The sequence below is a fragment of the Trachemys scripta genome, chromosome 1 (genome assembly GCF_013100865.1).
Source record: "Trachemys scripta elegans isolate TJP31775 chromosome 1, CAS_Tse_1.0, whole genome shotgun sequence".
NCBI classification, from domain to species: Eukaryota; Metazoa; Chordata; order Testudines; family Emydidae; genus Trachemys; species Trachemys scripta.
Genome location: NC_048298.1, coordinates 158,490,300 through 158,514,079, shown reverse-complemented (window position 1 = coordinate 158,514,079; position 23,780 = coordinate 158,490,300). Strand labels below are relative to the sequence as shown.

Sequence of the window (23,780 nt, the reverse complement as noted above, 5' to 3'; positions counted from 1 at the left end):
GGCTTCTTTGGAGAACTTTCTCAAAGATTTTCATAGCCTCTAGTTTTCCCCTTTAATGGTGCAGAGTCCCTCTTAGAGGAAGTTCCACCCAATGCTACTATCAGATGCCTGCTCACTAGCCCAAACCAATAAGCTGGGAGGCAGATAACTAGTCACAGCATAGGCAGGTTGAACCAACTCCTTTGCTGGGTGCTGCATTTCCCTGTCAGCAGTTCACACCTGTTCTTGTTAGGATGTTTTTCCTTCAGCTAGTAAGCGCTTTGCATGTTTGCTTTTTAAGACGGACATTACCATACCTTTCTTACATTATCCCTGCCTTCCTGATGAGTGATTTGGAATGTCTTCTTACTGGGTGTGGAGGATGTTAAGCAACAGAGTTCTCTCAGCCTCTAAGGAAATTTGATTTTGATTTTTAACTACAGATAGTTCATCTTCAGTTTATTTTTATACTGATTATATTCCGTTTCTGGTTAAATATTATATTGGTGGCATTTGTGAGATTGTCCTTGTTTTTTCTATATAAACTTGACTTTGTTCCAAATAAGACCTATCTAGATAGTGAACTATATAATCGTACTGTTCCATACTTAACACGGAAGCAGATTTTTCTCTTCTCTTTTTCAATTTTTCCTGTTTTCCTATTTTTTCCCCATATAGCACCTTGAATCTGTTACTTTTAAATGATGAATGAATGAATACTTTTACATGGATACATTGAGTGAATACTTTTACATGACGTCTTTGCTCAAAATGGCAGAATGTAAGTGGTGTTAATCATATGAACAGACAAAATAATTTATTTGCCAAGCAAGAGTGTTGCTCCGACATGGTTACAAGAGACATCTCTCTGATCAAAGGCACAGGGAACTGAAACACAATTGGCTCAGAGAAGTCAGTACTTCCTTTTCCCACTGACAGAGCAATAGCAGTACCAAATTTTAGTGCACAAATCTATTAACTGTAAATTGTAAAAGGAACCACAAGATAAGGAGGGGAGGTACCTAATTCCAGAGGGGTGAACTGACAGCACCCGCATAATACTGAATGTCTCTGCCCCAAATAAGGGAGCATCTCCCTTTGCAGAAAGAAATATTTGTTTTCTGCACCTATTTTGTGTTTTCATGTATGGTTGGAGAGTTCAATGCCACTAAATCTGGACAGAATCTGCTAAAGAATATCCTTTGAGAAGGAGGAAATTCCAATGCTTAGGATGCTAGCTTGGGACTTTGGACAACTGGGTTCAATAACCCACCCCTTCACAGACTTCCTGTGTGACCTCGGTCAAGGCCCTCTGTGCCTCAGTTCCCCATCAGTACAATGGGGATAACAGCACTTCCCTACCTCACAGGGAGGATAAATACACTGAAAACTGTGAGCTGTACAGTTACAACTGTAATGGGGTCCTATCAGGGGCCAAGACTGTCCACGCACACCTTCTGTTGGCCCAGGCATAGACCCATTGCCCCCAATTGGGGTTATGCCCTTTGCTTGTTTCTTAATAATTACTTCACAGGCTGCTTTCTCCATTCAACCAATTCTGTGTTTGGGTATTTATTTATTTTATCAACACCATTCCACTGCACCATGATCTTCAGGCCTTTGATCATCTTTTCCTGGGTGCACATCTCAGTCCCTCCCTCTCCTCTCCCAGTCTGCCCAAATTAATGTCCTCCCCTTCTGGGATAATTATGGTCATTTAAAGTTCAGATAACTGCTCTGTCTGGGCCCACCTTCTTTTCTGAAGGGATTTTAGGTAATTGTCAATGTTCTTTACTGGCCATTTCTTGGGGCTCACAACTGGTTTGAGCTCCTGTCTCTGCCCAGGCCGCCTTTTCCCAGAAAGGTTTTGCACTGCAATGCTGCATGGAAGTCCTTCTGCAATGCTGCATGAAAGCCCTTCTCCAACTTCCCTTCCCATCCTACTCTGAGCTGCCTTGCTGTCATGTCTCCCTCTTCTCTCTACAAGTTCCTCCTTAGTTTCAAAACCACATGTCATCCAGCCTCTCACCAGGCCCCTACCTGGGTGCCCCTGCTTGGTCATCAAGAATGCTGGTCCCTCTTTCTTTGAAGGGGCCAGCCACCCTGTGACAGGGCCATATAAGTACCTAAGATATATAGATGCTTCTGGAGTGTCATATTATGGATTAGGGGCTACTTAATGTCTAGAGAGAAAACAATACTATTAGCACTGGATTCCCTTTTTCTCAGCCAAGCACTCTTCATATTCTAGGCTGGATTATTCCTTGATGCCTTTAGAGAGACAGCTATGTTAACTACTGTTTCTCCATTAAATCTCGCCCTGATAGATGTTGGTATCCAGCTGCAATACCTACAGAACGCCACAGATTAATTCTCTGAGTGCGTTAATGATTTGCTTATTCAGCAATTGTTGTAACAACAAACCATTCTGGATTCTTAGGAAGAAAGACTTTCTACTGAATAACAATACTGGTGAAATGAAACATCAGACTGATTTTTATGGGGTGCTGCTAAGGCCCTATTGTGTGGGAAGTTATTTTAAATTGCCTCTTAAGGGAAAAAATGCTTAGATTGTAGAATTGGAAAGGAGACTGAGATCTTCACAGTTAAACCATATGTGCTCTGTTGTTAGTAAAACATTATTGATATTGACTAATCTAAGTGAGACACTCAATATGATCCAAAATGAAAGAACATTATCACTTCAAACTCTGTAAGAGCAAATTTTTTATTCTCTGGCAGTAAAATGGATGCTGTTGGCTAAGTAGCCCAGTACACATGTAAAAAGAAAAATCACTGAAATTAAAGCAGAGGACAAAGTTTACAAGGATTTAGGGGGAATTAAACACTGCATTTTACAATTTCTCTACATTGTATTCATCTGACATAATAAGTACTAAAATGGTCTCTCTGCTTTTCTATCCAATGTTAGTCTAATCTACCTAGAACTCCCGCTATTTGCTCCAAATGAACTCTTCTCTGTATTCCTCTCCACTCATCTAACAAAGGCTATCTCTTTTTCTTTTCTCTTAATCTGGCCACAGCTCCTCTACCTTGGAAAAGAGAGAGGACAGCCTTGGAGAGGTGTTCTAGTTGTGAATGAACTCTAAGAGACAGGATTTTTTTTTTTTAAACTGAGTTCAATATAGCAACAATGAAACCCCATTACATTTTTGCGTCTGCCTGATGTAACAGAAACCAAGTAAATTGAAGATTAAAAAGAGTGTAAAAGGGGAAATAATTACTTTTAAATGTAAATTTCCATAAAACGGGTGTCACAGCTAGAGATGGGTGAAACTTTTCAACTGAAACTTTATCTTTGGCAAAAAAAATGAATATTCAGTGACACCAAAACTTTTGGTGAAATTGCATCAATTTTGCTGAACTGTTTTCATTGGGGAAAAAAAGTAAAAAAATGGTTTCTGAAAACTGAAACATTCTGAGGTCTCCAATTGAAAAAACTTTTTGTTTCAAAATTTACTTTAAACGCGATTTAAAAAATTAAATGTTGAAGTGCTCAGCCAAAACATTTCGTTAGAACCAAAAATGAAACAAATTTTTCAGTTCGACCCAAATAAATGTTTTTTCAATTTTTTGGAATTGCCGGCAAACCGAGAAATCCATTATTCACACAGCTCTAGCCGCAGCTTTTCCTTGCGGGGGGGAGGAGTGAGAAGGAAAGCATGTGACCTGATTTTGTTCACCTGCATGTTTTCCGTCTCCAAGTCTCAGGTCAAATGGATTCTCTGAAAGAGACACATACCTTTTACATACCATAAATGGAGGGGAGGGGGAAATGAAGCCACCACAACTTCCCCCTCCCCCTATTTATAGCTCTTTTTGTGTCAAAGTCATGTTGTAAATAGCTCCTCTCCCAAAGGTACTGCACAATGCTTTGAAAAAGTTCTCCTTTGGGGCTGGTTTGAATGCTGAGTTAGTGACATTGGTTTCTCTGCTTTTTCATTTGCAGCAATGAAAGTTTACCTTTTCTCTAATTTTTAAAAACCGAGTCATCAATCTCTTCAATCCCTTCCATAAATGAATGATTCAGATTGCCTTCCTCGTTCTTTTCTTTTCCTTCTGAAAATATTGATCTGGGTACCCGTGTATCTCTTTGATTCTTCTTTGAAAACAATTGTTTTGAAAAGAATTTTCTTTTGCGCTGAGAACTTCCTGGGGTTTGCCGCTGTAAGAGCAAGTGATACAGTTATGTGGTACTAAAGGTAAAGGTTTAAATTATCAGAGAGGGAAAAGCAATGCGGGAAAACACTAGCAAAAGGATCAACTGAATAAAACTCCTAGAAGCCAGTACCAGAAATTAGAACTAACACATTAAAAAGGCAATGGGTATAAACAAGACAGATTAACGAACAAATCAGTAGGCTGGTGGTGCTTAAAAGATGTGAAAGATTTATAACTGCATGACTGGATGTCACTAGTGAGATTATTCTCCTTCACATCCATGTGACCAACAGGGCAGAACAGTTTTGGGGGAAAGCATCTGTGTGATGCTGCATTTTGAAGAATCTAATCTCTGCACTGATTCAACTCATCCCTTCCCTCTATCCCCAGTACCTTTTCCCAGCTCATTCCCTTTTTAAAGTTAAATATTGGGGAGGATCTTACTTCAAGTGTCAGAAAATTCTATCAGGAATCACTACTACTCAAACAACTGATTTCCTGGCTACTGATTCATAGATTCCAAGGCCAGAAGGAACCACTGTGATCAGCTAATCTCACCTCCTGTATAACACAGGCCATAGAATTCCCCCAAAGTTATTACTAGATCATATATTTTAGAAAAACATCTCATCATGATTTGAAAATTGCCACTGAAGGAGTTTCCATCACATCCCTTGGTAAATTGTTCCACTGGTTAATTATCCTTTCTGTTAAAAATGCACATGTTATTTCCAGCCAGAATTTGTCTAGCTTCAACTTTCAGCCATTGGATCTTGTTACAACTTTCTCTGCTACACTGAAATGTGCATTATCAAATATTTGTTCCCCATGTAGGGACTTGGATTGTGATCAAGTGACCCTTTACGTTTCTCTTTGTTAAGCTAAATAGATTGAATTCCTTGAATTTATCTCTATAGTCCATGTTTTCCAATCCTTTAATCATTCTTGTGGCTCTTCTCTGAATCCTCACTAATTTATCAACATCCTTCTTCAATTGTCGGCACCCAGAACTGGACATACTATTCCAGCAGGAGTCGCACCAGTGCTAAATACAGAGATGATATAACCTCCCTCCTCCTACTCAACATAGGAGCAACATGGGCCAATGAACTAGGAGTTGTGAGACCGGGCCTCTATCACCAGCACTGCCACTGACTCACTCTGAGACCATGAGCAAGTCAATTCAATGCACTCTACCTCAATTTTCTATACTTTCAAAGAGGGATAATAATGTGCCCCCCCCCCCCCCCGGCAGCGTACAGGGAGCAGAAATGGCCCCCTGAGAATAATCCCAACAGGTTTCCATGAGAGGACAGGCCAGGGTGGAAGGAAACGTAACCAGAGCTCACCATACTACATCTAGTCACTGACTTCCAGGATAGACTCCATGTTTCCCAAAATGTAGGAAATGAAAAAGTGACCTGAAGCCACCTTCTCCCACTCTCTATTTCTGACACAAATACAGAAGCAGAGTAATTGAGAATGGGGCTTCATCCCATCTCTGCCACTCTCTCTCCCTGCACCTCTGCCCCTTCCTTGCACATATTTTCCTGAAAACACCCCCTCAATTATCATTCTTTTATAGTAAATTGAGACAGACCCATGATTCTGGGGTTGCAGGAACGGAATTTCCAGGAAACGATGTACTAGATACTGCTATGGGAGGCAACAAGACTCACTGGCCACTGCACTAGAATAGGAATCAGCAGATCAGGCTTCAACTGCCAGCAAAGCCACCACCTTGCCAGCTGACTCTGAGCAAGGCATTTAACATCCCTCTGCCTCAGTAGTCCCAAGTGTAAAATGGAGGCAATGTTTACTCACCTATATGTAGCACTTTGAGAGCTATGGGTGAGAAGCACTAGGTAAGTGGTAAATGATTATTAAGGCAGGTTCTGGGACTACGCAGGTGACAAAAGCAGTGCTTCATTTGTGCCAGGGCTGAGCCCCGGCACCTCATGGCTTGTCAGTTCAGAGCCTCAGCACCTGTGGGTTTGCCGCATCAGTTATGAAAGAAATTTGCTTGAGCATTGGCACCTCTTTCGTTGCAAATTAAGCACTGGATAGAAGTGAAGAGCAAAGCCAAACCAGAAGCACTTTATGGTTTTGTGCTGTACCATCCCTTTATGACCTGGTCCAGGGATTGGCAACCTTTGGCACGTTGCTCGCCAGGGTAAGCCCCCTGGCAGGCTGGGCCGGTTTGTTTACCTGCCGTGTCCGCAGGTTTGGCCGATCGTGGCTCCCACTGGCCGTAGTTTGCTGCTCCAGGCCAATGGAGATGGAGGGAAGCGGCGCAGGCCGAGGGATGTGCTGGCTGCCGCTTCCCGCAGACCCCATTGGCCTGCAGCGGCAAACCAAACCTGCGGATGCGGCAGATAAACAAACCGGCCCGGCCCACCAGGGTGCTTATCCTGGCGAGTCACCCGCCAAAGGTTGCCGATCCCTGACCTGGTCTGAACTTCCATTGTCTTTAAAAGAAAGGCTTCCATTCCTGTTCATTTTCACATTGAAATCACATCACTATCCTGCCTTCCCTCTTCCATATTGTTGCTGGAGGTGCTCAGTGAGTTCTTTGGGAGGCCTGAATGCTGATGTCACTTGAGGCGTCAGCATGAGCTTTGATTCTCCCTCCCCTCAACTGAGCTGGAGAGGGCTGATGCTTAAGGAAGCCCAGAGGAATTGGAGGGAGAGCTGAACATCAGATTAGAGCTTCTTGAAGCACCAATATTGAGATCCTCCAAATATCTTGCCAGAGTCCTGCACAAGAGATGGGAAGTGAGGGCTTGACATTCTCTAAAGCAGGGGTCGGCAACCTATGCCATGTGTGCCAAAGGCGGCACGCAAGCCAATTTTTCATGGTACGCTGCTGCCTGCCGGGTTCCCGGCAGGCAACAGCATGCCATTAAAAATCCTGCCCAGCCTGGCCCGGCCCACTCTTCTCCGCCCTCCGTGCCCCCGCCCCACCTCCCACAGGGGCAGGGGGCAGAAGCTTGGTCCTGCCGGCTCCCCTCCCTCTTCCCACAGTGTGCTGGGTTCCTGCCCCTCCTCCTCTTCTCTGTCCCTCCCTCCCTGCTGGCAATCATCTGATGGCCATTGCGAGGGAGGGGGTAGAGCGGAGTCAGCGTGCTCGCTGCTCCCAGCAGAGGCAGAGAAGAAGCCGGGGCAGGGCCTTGGGGAAGGGGGCGGGGTAATCGGGCCATATCTCCTCTAGCCCGTAAGCACCCCGTGACCCCAGCCCACACCCCCAGCCCTCTTCCCTGACCCCCCCAACACACAGCCCTCTGCCCTGAGCTCTGTACTCCCCTCACACACACCCAGCCCTCTGCTTGACTCCTTCATCCCCCCCCACACACGACCCCAGCCCTGGCATCCCCACACATACGCAGGCCCCCCACACTCCATGCCCTGACACCTGCACTCCCCTCACATGCCCTTAGCCCTCTGCCCTGACTCTTGCACACACCCCCATATCCCCACCCCCACCCTGAGCACCAAACAGGAGCTCCTGCACCCTCCAACACACATTTCCACTTGCACCCCTTGCACCAAATGGGAGCTGCCCAGATAAGCGCTCCACACCCAAACCTCCTGCCCCAACCATGAGCCCCCTCCCTCATTTTAGCTCCTGGCCAGACCCTACACTCCAACCCCCAGCCTGCTCCTTCACCCTCAGCCATGTGCTCAGTGCACTCCCACCCTCAGCTCAGTGCAGAGAGAGGAAGAGAATGGGCCAGAACCAGGGAAAAGGTAGGTACCCACTGTATGTGGGCAGGGCCGGGATCCCAGACCGGCAGCAGGCTGAGTGGGTCCGGCAGCCATGATCCCGGCTGGCAGGAGCCAGCTGCTGAGCCGGCTGCTGGTCTGGGATTCTGGCTGCCGGCCCCTTGCCAGCCAGGGTCCTGGCCGCAGGCCCCGCTCAGGCCATTGCCAGCCTAGGTGAATGGAACCCCAGACAAGCAGCAGGCTGAGTGGACCAGCGGCGTAGAATCAACATTTTAATTTATTTTTAAATTAAGCTTCTTAAACATTTTGAAAACCTTGTTTATTTTACAATACAACAATAGTTTAGTTATATAATATATAGACTTATAGAGAGAGATCTTCTAAAAACCATTAAAATGTATTACCGGCACGCAATACCTTAAATTAAAGTGAATAAATGAAGACTCGGCACACCACTTCTGAAAGGTTGCCGACCCCTGTTCTAAAGTGAAGAACATGTGGAACATGTTTTTAAACACTCTGAGGCTATCTTTATGTTTCATAAAGGAGCAGTACTTTATTTTTGTTTTGTCTTTCTTTTCACTTTCAAAGTCTTTAGTGTCTATCTGGACAGATAAGGAAGTCAATTAGCCTGCAAAAGAAAGTCAATGTAATGTTTAAGTGTCTCTTTTAAGGAGAACATCCAATGTCTGTATTGTAGCTGTGTCAGCAGTGCTTAATTTGTAACGAAAGAGGTGCTGGGGCTCAAGCAATTTTTTTACTTTCATAACTGATGTGGCAACCCCAGAGGTACTGGGGCTGTGAACTGCCGAGCCTAGAGGTGCCGGTGCTCAGTCCTGGCAAGCCCTGGCACAAGTTAAGTACGGTGTGGCAGACCTCAACTCCCTAGCATTAGGCATTGCTAGGTTGTTTGCCTGTGTATGATTTTCTGTTACCTCATTTTGGTAGAAAACACTCTGCTGGCTCTTAGGTGTTGGCTGGTACTGGTGTCTGTCTCCTCCATCTTGGTTCAAATTCTTTTTCTCCGCAGGAGTGCAGGGCATGCTGCTACTCGTTGGTCTGTGATGTAAATATTGAATATTTATACAGTGCCCAACAGTGTGCTAGACATTGCACAGAAATATGGTCCCTGCACTAAAAGAATTTAACGTCTATTTAGATAAGAGGAGACAAGTGACAATGACTATAATGGGCTAAGACAGTGGGAGGGGAGACAGATTGCAAAAGAAAGGTCCTGAGCTGACTAACATTTATGTTGTTCTGCTACAAAGTGCATCATTTCAAGTGCCATGATGAACTGGAACGGGCTTGCATAAGTCCCCTTGTAACAGATCTGGCCTTCGGGCCCTGTGAGAGGGAATCTCAGTGTCATAACTATAAAGGGAAGGGTAATAGCTGTCCTGTGTACAGTACTATAAAACCCCTCCAGGCCAGAGACTCCAAAATCCTTTTCCCTGTAAAGGGTTAAGAAGCTTAGGTAACCTGGCTGGCATCTGACCTAAAGGACCAATAAGGGGACAAGATACTTTCAAATCTTGGGGGGGGAAGGCTGTTGTTTGTGTTCTTTGTTTGGGAGTGTGTTTGTTCTCGGGACCGAGAGGGACCAGACATCAATCCAGGTTCTCCACATTTTTCTAAACAAGTCTCTCCTATTTTAAACTTGTAAGTAAATAGCCAGGCAAGGCGTGTTAGTTTTCCTTTGTTTTTTTTAACTTGTAAATGTACCTTTTACCAAAGTGTTTATTTTTGTTTGCTGTACTTTGAACCTGAAACTAGAGGGGAGTCCTCTGAGCTCTTTAAGTTTGATTACCCTGTAAGGTTAATTTTCATACTAATTTTACAAAGATAATTTTTACCTTTTTTTTAATTAAAAGCCTTCTTATTAAGAACCTGATTAATTTTTTCTTGTTTTAAAATTCAAGGGTTTTGGATTTTGATTCACCAGGAGTTGGTGGGAGGAAGGAGGGGGAATGGTTAATTTCTCCTTGTTTTAAGATCCAAGGGGTTTGGATTTGTTTTCACCAGGGATTTGGTGAAGGTTTTTCAAGGCTTCCCAAAAAGGGAATCCATTGAAATGGTGGCAGCCAAACCAGAGCTAAGCTGGTAGTTAAGCTTAGAAGTTTTTCATGCAGGCCCCTACATTTGTACCCTAAAGTTCAAAGTGGGAATCCAGCCTTGACATGGTGGCAGAGGTGGGATCATTTTAAACCCAAAAGCCAGTGAGATTTTTTTTTCTCCTTCTAGCTGCTTGGAAAGCCGAGCTGGAAGTAGATAGATGCATATCTTATCTCTCCTTGCCTGAAGGCAGAGGTGTTAAGTTTTTTTAACAGGTCCTTTGTTAAGAGAAGGGTTCAATTAGCAAACTTGACTGGTAAAAGGACTTTACAAGCTGAATTGTTTTTTTTTCCTTTTTACATCCTCGGAAGTAGCTAGTTAGAAAGTCTCTGTTAACTCAGCAGCAGCCAAAGCTGAGAGCTTCCCAGTTTCAGCCAACTGCAGAGGGGGTTACCCAGCACAAGAAAACAGAAAAATGACTACCAAAAAAGTAGCTAAAAAAATAGAACTGGCCAAACTAAAAGCAGAAGAAAATGAAAGAAAACATCAGAGACTGCTTCAATTAACAAAACTCAAGACAGAGCAGAAAGAAAAAGAAAAAAAAGCCAAAGAGGAGGCCCACAAAAAAAAATGGAGCCAAAAAAAAAAAAGAAAGGAAGCATGAACTGAAAGTGGCAAAGGCTAAGCAGGATGCACCAGCCAATGCTAACAACCCCGCTCCAGGTACCACTTCCCATCCCAAAAAATTCCCCACCTACAAGGCAGGCGATGATACTGAGGCCTTCTTAGAAAATTTTAAAAGGGCCTGCCTTGGATACAGCATCGCTGCAGACCAGTACATGGTAGAGCTGAGGCCGCAGCTCAGTGAACCCTTAGCAGAGGTGGCGGCTGAAATGCCTAAGAAACACATAAACAGTTATAAACTTTTTAAAAACAAGGCCAGACTCAGAATGGGGCTAACACCCGAGCATGCCCGTCGGCGGTTCAGAGCCCTAAAGTGGAAACCCGATGTGTCATTTACCCGTCGTGCCTACCATATTGACAAAAATTGTGATGCCTGGGTATCAGGAGCAAATGTTCAATCTCTGGAAGATCTGCTTTCCCTAGTAAAAATGGAGCAGTTTTTAGAGGGTGTTCCTGAGGAAATAAAAAGGTACATCCTAAATAGGAAGCCCAAAACTGTAACTGAGGTGGGGGAGATTGGAGCCCAATGGGTGGAGGTGGCAGAAAAAAAAAAACTAGTAGCAGTTGGAGCGAATATCAGAAGGGGCAAGCCGAAACAAAACCTTACCACCGGGGACAACCCAAGGCCCCACCCACATCCCAAGGGAAACCCCAGACGCCTTCTCACCCCACCACACCAGTCTCCACCAACCAACATCGTCCCGGTAATACCTTAGCAGGGCGATGTTTTAAATGTAATGAACTGGGACATATAAAGGCTCACTGCCCTAAGAACCCCAACCGATTACAGTTCATTACACCCCAATCACACCAAAGATCCCCAAACCCAGATGCCTCTCTCATACCCTCGAAGCGAAGGAAAACCTTAAGAGTGGGCAAAAAAAAGGTTACCGCTTGGAGGAACACTGGGGCTCAAGTGTCAACTATCCACCAATCCCTAGTGGACCCCAAACTCATCAACCCAGAGGCTACAGTGACAATTCAACCCTTCGTGTCACAGTCTGTAACCTTGCCTACAGCCATGTTGCATGTCCAGTACAAGGGCTGGTCAGGAATGTGGACTTTTGCAGTCTATAACAATTATCCCATTCCCATGCTGCTGGGGGAAGATTTGGCCAACCATGTAAAGCTAGCCAAGAGGGTGGGAATAGTCACCCGCAGCCAGGCTAAGCAAGCTTTCACCCCCATCCCTGTTCCTGAGCCGTCCACCAGGGCCCCGTCTGTGTTACCGGAGACCCAGACAAAGGTGGTGGAACTGGATCCCCTGCCAACGACTGCAACAGCCGTAGTGGATCCAATCCCAGAGACCCAGCCAAAGCCAGTCCCAGAACCGGAACTGGCAACGCAACCAGCACCAAAACCATTGCGAGCCCTGAGTCCAGCGCTTGCAAACCCGTCTACAACTCCAACGCCAGAGGGCACCAGCAAGCCTGAACTGGCAGAAGCAGCAGATAACCCTACCCAAGAGGCTCAGCCAGAGCCTGAAATACCACATAGTGCACCAGCGAACAGCGGTTCACAGGCAATGGAAACAGCCCCAGCACCTGCATCGCTTCCAGAGGGACCAAGCCCCAGTCCACAGTCCAAGGAGGAACTGATGTCTCCAGCATCAAGGGAACAGTTCCAGGCCGAGCAGGAAGCAGATAACAGCCTTCAGAAAGCTTGGGCGGCGGCGCGGAGCACCCCACCACCTCTCAGCTCTTCTAACCGATCCCGGTTTGTTGTAGAACAAGGACTTTTATACAAGGAAACTCTTTCTGGTGGGCACCAGGAAGACTGGCATCCTCAAAGACAGTTGGTAGTTCCCACTAAGTATCGGGTAAAGCTCTTGAGCTTAGCCCATGATCATCCCAGTGGCCATTCTGGGGTGAACAGAACCAAGGACCGGTTGGGGAAGTCCTTCCACTGGGAGGGAATGGGTAAGGACGTTGCTAAATATGTCCGGTCTTGTGAGGTGTGCCAACGAGCGGCAAAGCCCCAAGACCAGGTTAAAGCCCCTCTCCAGCCACTACCCATAACTGAGGTCCCATTTCAGCACGTAGCTGTGGATATTCTGGGTCCTTTCCCAAAGAAGACACCCAGAGGAAAGCAGTACATACTGACTTTCATGGATTTTGCTACCCAATGGCCGGAAGCAGTACCCTTAAGTAACACCAGGGCTAAAAGTGTGTGTCAGGCATTAACAGACATTTTTGCCAGGGTAGGTTGGCCCTCCGACATCCTTACAGATTCGGGAACTAACTTCCTGGCAGGAACCATGGAAAACCTGTGGGAAGCTCATGGGGTGAATCACTTGGTTGCCACCCCTTACCACCATAAAACCAATGGCCTGGTGGAGAGGTTTAATGAAACTTTGGGGGCCATGATACGTAAATTTGTAAATGAACACTCCAATGATTGGGACCTAGTGTTGCAGCAGTTGCTTTTTGCCTACAGGGCTGTACCACATCCCAGTTTAGGGTTTTCACCATTTGAACTTGTGTATGGCCGTGAGGTTAAGGGGCCATTACAGTTGGTGAAGCAGCAATGGGAGGGGTTTACACCTTCTCCAGGAACTAACATTCTAAACTTTGTAAGCAACCTACAAAACACCCTCCGACATTCTTTAGCCCTTGCTAAAGAAAACCTAAAGGATGCTCAGGAAGAGCAAAAGGCCTGGTATGATAAACATTCCAGAAAACGGTCCTTCAAAGTAGGAGACCAAGTCATGGTCTTAAAGGCGCTCCAGGCCCATAAAATGGAAGCGTCGTGGAAAGGACCATTCATGGTCCAGGAGCGCCTAGAAGCTGTTAACTATCTCATAGCCTCCCCCACCTCCAACATAAAGCCTAAGGTATACCATGTTAATTCTCTTAAGCCCTTTTATTCCAGAGAATTAAACGTTTGCCAGTTTACAGCCCAGGAAACAGATGACGCGAAGTGGCCTAAAGGTGTCTACTACAAAGAAAAAAAGGATGGTGGCGTGGAAGAGGTGAACCTCTCCACGACCCTTAAACGTCTGCAGCGACAGCAGATCAAGAAGCTGTGCACAAGCTTTGCACCAATTTTCTCAGCCACTCCAGGATGGACCGAACGGGCATACCACTCCATTGACACAGGTAATGCTCACCCTATTAGAACCCCACCCCACCGGGAGTCACCTCATGCCAAAACTGCTATACAAAGGGAAATCCAGAACATGCTACAGATGGGTATAATCCGCCCCTCTAAAAGTGCATGGGCATCTCCAGTGGTTCTAGTTCCCAAACCAGATGGGAAAATACGCTTTTGCGTGAACTACCGTAAGCTAAATGCTGTAACTCGTCCTAACAACTATCCAATGCCACGCACAGATAAGCTATTGAAGAAATTGGGACATGCCCAATTCATCTCTACTTTAAACTTAACCAAGGGGTACTGGCAAGTACCACTAAATAAACCCGCTAAGGAAAGGTCAGCCTTCGTCACCCAGGCAGGGGTGTATAAATTCAATGTACTCCCTTTCGGGTTGCGAAATGCACCCGCCACCTTCCAAAGACTTGTAGATGGTCTCCTAGCGGAATTGGGAAAATCTGCAGTTGCCTACCTCGATGATGTGGCCATTTTTTCTGATTCATGGGCAAAGCACATGGAGCACCTGGAAAAAGTTTTCGAGCGCATCCAGCAGGCAGAACTAACTGTTAAGGCTAAAAAGTGTCAAATAGGCCAAAACAAAGTAATTTACCTGGGGCACCAGGTGGGTCAAGGAACTATAAATCCCCTACAGGCCAAAGTAAATGCTATCCAAAAGTGGCCGGTTCCAAAGTCTAAAAAACAGGTCCAATCCTTCTTAGGCTTGGCTGAATATTATAGGCAATTTGTACCCCACTACAGCCAAATCGCCGCCCCGCTAACAAACCTAACCAAAAAGAAACAGCCAAATGCAGTTCAGTGGACTAATAAGTGTCAAAAGGCCTTTAACCAGCTTAAGGCAACACTCATGTCTGACCCTGTGCTAAGGGCCCCAAACTTTGACAAACCGTTCCAAGTAACCACAAATGCGTCCGAGCAAGGCGTGGAAGCAGTTTTAATGCAGGAAGAACCAAATCAAAAATTCCATCCTGTCGTATTTCTCAGTAAAAAACTGTCTAAAAGGAAAAGCCATTGGTCAATCAGCGAAAAGAAATGCTATGCCATTGTGTACGTGCTAAAAAAGCTACGCCCATATGTTTGGGGACGGCGTTTCCAACTACAAACAGACCATGCTGCGCTACAGTGGCTTCATACCGCCAAGGAAAATAACAAAAAACTTCTTCAGTGGAGTTTAGCTCTCCAAAATTTTAATTTTAAAATACAACACATTTCGGGAGCTTCTAACAAAGTGGCTAATGCACTCTCCCAAAAAAGTTTCCCAAAGTTAACTAATTAACAATTGTTCTTAAAATAAAACATATTGTTAGTTTTTATATAATCAGTAGTATGTCTAAAGGTACATGTGTCTTATTAACTCTGTTTTCTCCTAAAACTCCAGGAAGAAATCACAGCCAGTGTGAAACCAAACATCCAACACTATCTGTGATTTGGGGGGCGTGTCATAACTATAAAGGGAAGGGTAATAGCTGTCCTGTGTACAGTACTATAAAACCCCTCCTGGCCAGAGACTCCAAAATCCTTTTCCCTGTAAAGGGTTAAGAAGCTCAGGTAACCTGGCTGGCATCTGACCTAAAGGACCAATAAGGGGACAAGATACTTTCAAATCTTGGGGGGGGGAAGGCTGTTGTTTGTGTTCTTTGTTTGGGAGTGTGTTCGATCTCGGGACTGAGAGGGACCAGACATCAATCCAGGTTCTCCACATCTTTCTAAACAAGTCTCTCCTATTTCAAACTTGTAAGTAAATAGCCAGGCAAGGCGTGTTAGTTTTCCTTTGTTTTTCTCAACTTGTAAATGTACCTTTTACCAAAGTGTTTATCTTTGTTTGCTGTACTTTGAACCTGAAACTAGAGGGGAGTCCTCTGAGCTCTTTAAGTTTGATTACCCTGTAAGGTTAATTTCCATACTAATTTTACAAAGATAATTTTTACCTTTTTCTTTAATTAAAAGCCTTCTTTTTAAGAACCTGATTAATTTTTTCTTGTTTTAAAATCCAAGGGTTTTGGATCTTGATTCACCAGGAGTTGGTGGGAGGAAGGAGGGGGGATGGTTAATTTCTCCCTGTTGTAAATCCCAGGGGGGTTGGAACTTGATTCCCCAGGAGTTGGTGGGAGGAAGGAGGGGGAATGGTTAATTTCTCCTTGTTTTAAGATCCAAGGGGTTTGGATTTGTTTTCACCAGGGATTTGGTGAAGGTTTTTCAAGGCTTCCCAGGGAGGGAATCCATTGAAATGGTGGCAGCCAAACCAGAGCTAAGCTGGTAGTTAAGCTTAGAAGTTTTTCATGCAGGACCCTACATTTGTACCCTAAAGTTCAAAGTGGGAATCCAGCCTTGACACTCAGTTTCATTTATTAATAAGTTTCTTTTCCTGTGAAGCTAGATATGACTCAGAAATCAATGTGAGCCAATGATGAGGCTGAAATGGAACAAGCAGCTGGACTCCTCTTCTGCAGTGAGAGACTGGGGAGCAGTATGTTTTTGGGAGTGGTGAAAACAAAAACTGCACTCTGTCTGAAAGGACTAAGGCCGGCTCCACTTGTGAAAAACATTCAGCCACCTCTGAGGCAAGTACCGAGCTGAATGTTGCTCACTCAGGAAGCAGCAGTGCTGCAGGGAGCCTCCATTATTGTGTGGTGAAACTGGGTGGTCAGAGAGGAAGCATCAATAGCAATTCTGAAGCCACTGCATCCCACCATTCTCCCTGCTGCTGCCCACCTGCTCCTGCTCAGCCAGGAGCTGGAAGAACTTTGAAACCTATCTCCTCCCCTATTCTCCCCACCCCCACCAGCAAGGGAAAGAGTGGGGAACTGATACAGTGGGACAGAGGTGAAGAGTATTTTACCCAGGGACTATTGAATGCATCACTGACTGAGACAACATTTTGGAAGCAGACCCTTGTTAACTTTATGGCAGCACATCACTAGCTAGAGGTGTTTTTGAAGCTGAAGGACGGGATTTATATTCCCAGGTTGCCACGTGTAAGATTTATACAGTAGTCAGCCTGCTGCACATGAAGTCAACATAGCATTCCATGGACTTATTCTGCACAATCATAGTTCTGAGTTTTCATCCAGAAATATAATAATTCTCCCACCTATGCAAAAATCCTAGAAAATAGATGAACCTCACAGCATATCCTAAAGATCAACAGAAAACCTTACAGGAATCTTGGGAAAGGGATATTATATATGCAGGTCTCAAAAGTTGTCTACACTTTGGATACAGACTACAGATTTCCTGCCGGCCCCAAAAACTGACATAGCCCTGTCTACGTGGGGGAGTTAGGTCAGTATAACTATGTCGCTCAAGGGTGTGGGTATACATCTGTTGTGTAGACCTGGCCTAGGTCTCATTTAAAAGGCACCTAGAAGCCTAAACCCACTGACTGTTAATGGGTTATTGGCTCCTAAGTGCCTAAAGCACTTTTGAAATGAGACTAGCTCCTAAATCAGTTAGGCCTGCAATACTGGGTGTAATAACATGTAAATACTTATAAAAATCTGGGACAGACACCAAGGTTAGTTTTCAAGATCTGAAGAAATGGTAACATGATGTTAAACTATGGAGCAGGAAAGAGGAGTGAAATAGAATTCTGTAAGATAATTTAAAAGAAAATGATAATTCTACTTACTTATTCCCTTTGCTTTTCTTGTATGTCAAGATGAGGATGGTGACTCCTATGGCAGTCAAAGAAATTGCGAAAAGCCCTGGCCAGATATATATTCTGCTCTCCTCATCAGATGCTGAAATGCAAATTAGCAAACACCGAATGTCACACAGACTCCATATGGATGTCAACGCTTTTCTTATGTTTTCAGATACTGGGAACCATGAATCATAGAGTTCTAAACTAAGTGTAGAAACTGGACATGTTGGTTAACCTCCCCAGGTATCAGTTTTTCTAACCATAAAATGTGGATATTCGTCAGAGCAGGTCAATTATTCATGATGAATAAATAATCTGATAATAAAACTTTTCTTCTGTTTCTGAATTGTTCACAAACCTTTTCTGATCTCTGGTCATGTCTTCCTTATTCACAGAACAGTGTAACAGAGTTTATTTGAACAGATGGGGTATATGTGAGCCGTTCACTTCCATTATCAGCTCTTCTGAAATGTGATTGGTCATCTGGGTTACACAGTTCTGTCTCTGCTCTCTGATTGGATGGAAGATTTTGTGAACAGGAAAATAAGGATTGATGAATAGCCAATAATGAATAATGAGTAACTTTGTGTCATACAAACACAGAGCTTTGTTCATTCTTAAAATAGATATGAATAATGCTAGTTCAGATGGAGATAGTGTGCTAAAAATAGCAGTGTGGCTGTGGCCGCTTGGATGGTGGCAGGGGGTAACTAACCCCACTGGAGCACCTACGAGTGGCTAGCCTGAGCGGCCACATATGCTACCACATCTTCACTGCTATTGTCCACCCATGCTGGGAAGCACCCTGCCAGCTGCTATGTAGACATACCACCAGGGTTTATGTTCATAGCACACTCAGTACGAGTTGTAACTCGAGTGTTATCCTTAAATCGACTCCTATCCACACACAAATCTTCAACTCAAGCTAAGTGGTGTTTTATGTTTGCGCCAGCTGGCCCATCAGGGAAGCAGGTTGAAATAGGAGTGATGCTGAAGTTACAACATCTCATCAGAAGCTAATCCAATCACTCTGCTTATCAAAGCACTATGTGCAGCTGCAGTGTAGTATCTCAAGTGTACTAACTTGAACTCACTGTTGCACGGAAGAGAAGTCCTCAGATACAAGCCATTGAAGAAAAGCAACTGGAAGAGAACCAACCTTCTTTGGACAACTATTCTTTTTTTTTTTTTGGTATGGTTTTTCTCTGTTCTCCACTCCCCAGACTATCCTATACCAACATCCAGATCTAACCTACCTTCATATTCTTCTAGTGGGCCAATTATCTTCTCTTTCCTTCCCATAGGGTGGTTTATTACACATGTCAAAGCCTGGAGGTTCTTCAGTCGCAGGAGCCTCACAGAGATGTTACACTTGCTTGTCACAGTTACTGTGCCATTTGCATGCTTAACTCCATGTATCTCAGGCTGGCCAATCAGGAAGCCCTCAGGCTTCCATGTGATTTCTGGGGCAGGTTTTGCTGTAGCTGAGCAGACTGCAGTCAGGAGCTCCGGGCTGCTGGCATTTGAATGGAGTTCAGTTCTTACTGCAGAAATCGCTAGGAGAAAGAATAGAGTGCAACGGAAATGACAATATTCCTTACACTGTGACCAAAAAGCTAAGACCTGTGCAAAGTTTTTAATGGAGAAAACCACACTATTCCTGCTATGTTCAATATGTTCCTTTATAGTCTTAAAATATAATAATAAACCATTAAAATCTAACTGTTTGCTGGGGGTTTTATGCAGAAGGCATAAGGTTGGAAATTAAAGAAAATTGGGCCAGATGGTACCTTCTTCACGGATCCACAGTTCTTGTAATGGAAAAAAATGTGCTGATAAACACTTTTGAGGCACCATGTCCCTATCCCTAAATCCAAGGAGAGCCCTTCATTGAATGGAGGATCCACATATGGGGAAGGGGAAAGTGAGGAGTAGGGCTGGAGGCACATCCTCTTGCATCAGTCCAGGAGAAAACCCACTCAGAAATTGCTGTATTAACTTCTGAGTGGAAATTCTCCATGCTATGGGAGGTCCCTTTGTGAGTTGGATACAAGAACCCTGGCCAGAAGGGAAAGCCTTGTCAATTCAGCTCCATAAAGCAGATCAATGGTATGCCCGGTACGTTCATAGGGCCTCTACACTGATGGTCCATGGACCCAGCGGAATCCTCAGTATCTACATGGATTTTAGGGCATCAGCAATACTTGAGGAAGAACTAACTTCCTCTACAGGAGTATGTGGCAACAACATCTCCTCAGCTGAAAACTGCTGAGGAAACATCACAAGAGAAACCTTGTAAAACTTTCCTTCACTCGAGACCTTCTGTGGATTTAATCACAAGGCTTGGGGGGGCGGGAGGAGGAGGGACTTGTTCTGCTATATAATCATAAACAGGCTAAACTTTGGCTCTACAATGACTAAAACCAACATCGTCTTTGAGAACCTTGTGTTACACAAGGAGGACAGGGATGTTAGGGGACAAACTGACTCGAACTTGGACCAGCTTCTTCTACTTATCTAATAGCTGCTTTAATAGTGTTTTTAGAAGCTGTAAAATCTTCCTGGTTTGCAGCAACCCTACATTCAGCAGGGGGAAAGCCCTCAGGCTGGAGAAGTGCCTTTTCTTTGTCCCATGAAATTCCATTCAGGTTTAGCGGAGTTCTCAATGGTTAAAGATCACCACTCCCTTTCTCTTGCTTGCCAAATTAATAATCAAAGACTTGAACATTGAACACCAGGCTCATACCACCATCAAAGTAGCACACCAAAGTAGGAATGGCTGTGAGAACAGCTGTAGCAAAAAGGATGTGGGGAGATCTGGGCTGGACAGAGCCCCTCAAACATGCCCAGAATGTTGTCTTTCCCAGACTTGCTGCCCTAGCATGGAAGAGGAGTCCCTGTCTCCAGGGGACAGGGAAGAGAGAAATCTGGGCAGGGCTGGTTTCCACCCCCTGGACCTAGCACATAGAAACAATGGGCTGTTCTTCATCTGGCACAGCAGCAATCTCCTGCTGCCAGCTAATCAAGTTAGTGCTATGGTGGTAGCAGTCTGGTGCAACAGCAAAGGCTCAGGGATCCAATCTTATTGGTGATACATGATAGGGGCTTGTTACAGGTAAACCTAAGATAATTTGTAAGAACGTCTTGTAATCCCCATATTCCTTATCTATATATAATTGTGATCTTGCATATAAAACAGGCCATGTGAGGTATCAGGGGAAAGGTTATGATCTGCTGAAAGTGATTTTCTATCCACATATGTATATCATTAATGCATATGAAGTTATGAGAATTGTGTTGTATGGTTGTCACTAAAACATGCGGTAAATGGAGGAATCAGCTAGATATTAGTTCCCCAGAAGCAACAGCAAGGAAAGTAACCAACGCTCGGGCGGTGTGTCAAACACCATATCAACAGCCATTGTCCAGCAAGAGAGCTACAATTCAATGACTCACCTGCATGAGGCCCCACCAAGGGAATTGCTCAACCTTGCCTGGGGACTCAGCATTGCCCACCAGACATGCCTGGACTTGTGTTCTACAAGCACTTGGGACAGAGGGTATAAAACAGAACACAGGGGGACGATGCTTGGCCTTTCTCCTGCCCTCACCTATGCTGCAAGCAACAAGGACACTGTGAAGACTTAGTTAAGACTCCAACACAGAAAATTGGCCAAGGTTTCAAGGATGAAATCTGCATACTATGAACTGCAATATCCAGTGAGGTGAGAAAAACTGCTTAAGCTAGATCAGTGGTTCTCAAACTTTTTTTTCCCACGGACCACTTGAAAATTGCTGAGGGTCTCATTTAATCTTTCCAAATGTTGTTTGCACCATTAGCTAAGCATTGTAGCCATTAGCTAACCATTGGATAAAAGTTCTATATAAGAAAAAAACCTTAATGATAATAAACTTTTTTTGTTCTACAAATAAAAGCACACAACTCTCATTTTAATATCAGTAGTCTTACCTTTCAAATGTGATGGATGTGCCCTCTCTGCCCCACAGTAGCAGCCCCCGATCTGGGGCTCAGAAGGAGGAGGGTCTCTCCCCCGCTACAGCAGCCACAGAGCTGAGGCTGGGAAGGAGGGCCTTTTCTCCCCAGCAGCCCAGCCCTGGAGCTGGGGAAAGTCGCCTCTTTCTCTGGCTGCTGCAGCCCTGCACATCCCAAATGCTCCCCACCCCCTCTTCTGACCCCACTGCCCCCTCCCACCTACTCCTTAGTCCCCCCAAGGCCATCACCTCACCTCACATGTGCATCTTCTCCAGGGTCCAGGCACCTAATTAGTGGAGCCACACCTGCGCAGCTCCACTAATTAGGTGGGTGGCCCTTCAGTCTCTTGCGTGCGGCTGCCCAGGCGTGCACCTTAGAGGGAACTATCTGCGGACGACCTGAATGGAGCTCACGGACCACTGGTGATCAATGAACAACAGTTTGAATACCTGTGAGCTAGATGCTGCCCAATCGAATAGGGTTGAGAATTTAGACCAGTGCTTCTCCAGGCCAATGGGGGCTGCAGGAAGGAGCGTGGGCCGAGGGATGTGCTGGCCTTCCTTCCTGCAGCCTCCATTGGCCTGGAGCGGTGAACTGCGGCCAGTGGGAACCGCGATCAGCTGAACCTGCGGATGCGGCAGGTAAACAAACTGGCCCGGCCCACCAGGGGCTTTCCCTGAACAAGTAATGTCCCGACTTTGAGAAGCACTGGTTTAGACTGCATGCTTATATTTTATTTTATATTGGTAACTCTGACTTTTTGCCTATCACTTATAAGCACTTAAAATCTATCTTTTGTAGTCAATAAATGTGTTTTACTGTTTATCTTTACCAGTGAATTTGTATAAAGTGTTTGGTAATCTGCTCAGGTTTGCAAAGGCTGTGTATATCCTCTTTCCATTGATGAAGTGTTGAACCAATTAATACATTTGCACTGCCCATCTTGAGGAGTACAAGATTGTATATTCCTGAGGTACAATGCTGGGAGCTGGGGGGATTTGGCTGGTGCCTTTCTGTGTGTCATGAGTGGCTCTGGGAGCATTCCTGTAATCTAGCTGGCTTTGGGGCTCCTCATGTGGTTGTGCTGAGTGATAAATGCCTGGAGGGGCTTGAGGCTTGTCATTAGCAAGGCATTGTGGGAGACAGCCAGGGCCACCCAGAGGATTCAGGGGGCCTGGGGCAAAGCAATTTCGGGGGCCCCTTCCATAAAAAAAAGTTGCACTATTATAGAATACTATATTCTCGTGGGGGCCCCTGTGGGGCCCAGGGCAAATTGCTCCATTTGCCCCCCCTCTCTCCCCTACCCCTCTGGATGGCCCTGGAGACAGCCCAGGCTGGAGAGAGTTAAAAGTTAAGAAAATTACACTGACATTCTGGATCCAATCCACTAGAGGGCGCTGCACCATTAGAGAAAAAGGGTTTAAAACTCACATTGTACAATGAGGCAAGTTTCTCTGCTGAAGGAGCCGTGTGGAAATGCGTTGAAGATGCACTTATAACATGTTTCATCCTCCAATGTCACGCCACGAAGAGTGATGGATGATGCTTTCAGACTTGTATCATTGAAACAAATTCTCTTATTGAAAGGCCCTATGAATTTAGTTCCATGTGCCTTGCTATAGGTAGCTATGTTTTTGAATGAAGAGCCTTCCAACTTCTGCCAGGTGACTTGTAAAACATCCAAAGAGGGTATAAAGTTACATTTCAGGGTCACATCTTCACCTAAGGCTGCTGCAGGAACTCTCTCACATCTCACTGCTGCATTGGCACCTGGAAACAAAGCCACATCAAGGATCACATTAAAAGAGAGACTGCAACGTCCCCGGAGGAAATCTCTATGACAGCCCTGGGACACCACATTGTGCATGTGTGTATTTTACATAGTCCCCGAACCACCGTGTGAATGTGGTATGGAGCTCAGATGCTACCAGCTGCCTAGGTCTTCTGTGCGAGAGACACACTACAAGTGTTACACACTGTCCTTGTCAGTGTGGTCATGGGAAAGTAATAATTAACACAGCATGAGGTTTTTCAGGCTAGGTTAACAGCTGGTTATAGTCAGGCTAGAACAGGAAATGCTATATATGATCCTTGTTTTCCCCAAGTAATACATGGAGAAATAGAGCCTGTGAACAGCCTCCTGATAAGTCCCTCTCGTCTGCCTCTTTCCTGTTTGGGGAATCAGTGACAAAACAGCAATGACTTCACACAGCCGCAAGATGGCAGCAGGTACCACAGAACCCAGAGGAAGCTCACAAAGGAGCTCTTATTTATCCGGCTATAAGCCCAGAAGATACAAAATGAAAATTCTTCACTGAAATCCTCCCCTGGAGGTGAAGTGATAAAATAGACAGTGATCTTTGCCCAGCGAGAGCAGCCTCATGCACTTATTGAGCTCTGTTTCAGATT

General features: G+C 45.0%; 1 protein-coding gene across 1 annotated transcript; it reads right to left on the bottom strand.

Moving 5' to 3' along the window:
- Positions 1-2,691: 2,691 nt before the first annotated feature.
- LOC117876449 (OX-2 membrane glycoprotein-like) lies at positions 2,692-23,238 on the bottom strand. Its single transcript, XM_034768694.1, has 5 exons — positions 22,803-23,238; positions 18,634-18,933; positions 17,363-17,474; positions 8,820-8,943; positions 2,692-4,165 (listed from the first exon to the last, which is right to left on the bottom strand). The coding sequence occupies exons 1-5, from the start codon at positions 23,236-23,238 to the stop codon at positions 3,971-3,973; spliced, it is 1,167 nt and encodes a 388-aa protein (XP_034624585.1). The 3' UTR covers positions 2,692-3,970.
- Between the last annotated feature and the right edge of the window lie 542 nt (positions 23,239-23,780).